We start from the raw sequence: 1,580 nt of genomic DNA, 5'->3' as shown, positions 1-1,580 counted from the left end.
TGAGTTCAATTCCCAGCAACTACATGGTGGCTCACAACCAACTGTAATGGGATCCGATGCCCTCTTCTAGTGTGTGTCTGAAGACGGCTGCGTACTCATATAAATGAAAAAACATTTTTTAAAAAATCAGCCAGGATATGGTGGTGCAAACCCTTACTCCCTTAGCACTCTGGAGGCAGAGCCAAGTGGATCTCTGTGAGTTTGAGATCAGCCTGGTCCACATCGTGAGGTCCAGAACAACCAAATCAATGTAGAAAGACTGTCTGAAGAACAAACAAAAAGCATCAGAGGTTCGAAGGCATTTCTAAGACCTCTGGGACAAGTGTCCACACGAGGGACAGGAGCAGCCACCTCAGCAAGGGTCAGTGCGGCACCGCCCCCTCGAGGCGGTTCTCCGGATTACACCAGCCCCGAGTAGACGCCAGCAGTCTACAGGTCCAGCGGACCACAGGTCTCTCTTCCTGGAGTGACAAGTCCACACAAGGGAGGCCTACACAAGCCCCGCTGTCAAAGGCTTCCCTCTACCGGGCAACCTCCAAACCCTCGCCTCGGGTTTGTACCAGAGGCTCTCGGATGCCCACCTCCGCCAGCGAGGGCCGGCGGGGCCGCAGACGTTTCCAGCCCCTGCGAGCTGCCCGCCCCTCCGCCCTAGCTCCCACCCCTCACCCGGCAAGTCGGGCCAGAAGTCGCATTCGCAGAACGAGCCGAAGCTGCAGCGCAGAGAAGCCACGTCCCAGGAGGCGACGGCAGCCAAGGCCAGCCCGAGTAGCCCGAGGATCAAGCCCCAGGGCCGGCAGCCGTGCCTCGCCACCGCCATCCGGTTGAGGCCCGGTTTCGGTCAGAGGCCGCCCACCGCCAAAACCTGTGAACTACAGCTCCCGGTATGCACCGCTCTGCGGCTGCCACGCCCATCGCCTACAACTCCCGGCTCCCCTTCCTCGGGGGGGATCGAAACCCGGAGGGGTTGCCTCGCAGCAGTACCGCCAATAGACCTCCTGGGGGAGCCCACGAACCACCCAGTCCTGTGTTGCCATGGTCACAGGTAACAAGCGGCCCCGATACCTCACCTCAGAATAAAAGATTAAGAGAGTGAGACAACAATAATAACAAAAACTTGCGCGGAACTTTACACTTTCCTGGGAGACTTTTCCAAGCTCTTTTTTAAAAATGTGACAAAAGACTGCTCGCAACAGCTTTTTGAGAACGTCTCTCTGCCAGTGTCAGGCAGGTACCTTACATGTGATGTAACTACCTGCTATGTACCCAGGGATGGTCAGCTCAATGAGATGTGGTCACATAAAGTGTTTTGGATCAGAAAATAGAGCCTGAAAGATGGTTTGGTAGGCAAAGGCACTTGCCACCCAGCCTAAAGACCCGAGTTCAATCCCTAGAGCCTACCTGGTGGAAATTAAAAACCAATCCTGCAAATTGTCCTCGAACCTCTACACATGAGTCCACCCACACACATTACATGGATAAATAAGTAAATCAAGCCGGGCAGTGGTGGCGCACGCCTTTAATCTCAGCACTTGGGAGGCAAAGGCAGGCGGATTTCTGAGTTCGAGGCCAGCCTGGTCTAC

General features: G+C 55.3%; 1 protein-coding gene across 1 annotated transcript in view; it reads right to left on the bottom strand.

The window, feature by feature from the left end:
- Window positions 1-980, bottom strand: part of Tor2a (torsin family 2 member A) — a 4,599-nt gene extending 3,619 nt beyond the window's left edge. Inside the window, exon 1 of the mRNA XM_031373189.1 lies at window positions 495-980. Coding sequence (XP_031229049.1) covers window positions 495-817 — 323 coding nt within the window. The 5' untranslated portion in view covers window positions 818-980. The remainder of the gene's footprint in view (window positions 1-494) is intronic.
- Window positions 981-1,580: the final 600 nt, after the last annotated feature.

The sequence above is a fragment of the Mastomys coucha genome, unplaced genomic scaffold, assembly GCF_008632895.1.
Source record: "Mastomys coucha isolate ucsf_1 unplaced genomic scaffold, UCSF_Mcou_1 pScaffold15, whole genome shotgun sequence".
Classification (NCBI taxonomy): Eukaryota; Metazoa; Chordata; class Mammalia; order Rodentia; family Muridae; genus Mastomys; species Mastomys coucha.
The sequence above is the reverse complement of the archived record's forward strand: the minus strand, read 5'-3'. Positions and strand labels throughout refer to the sequence as shown.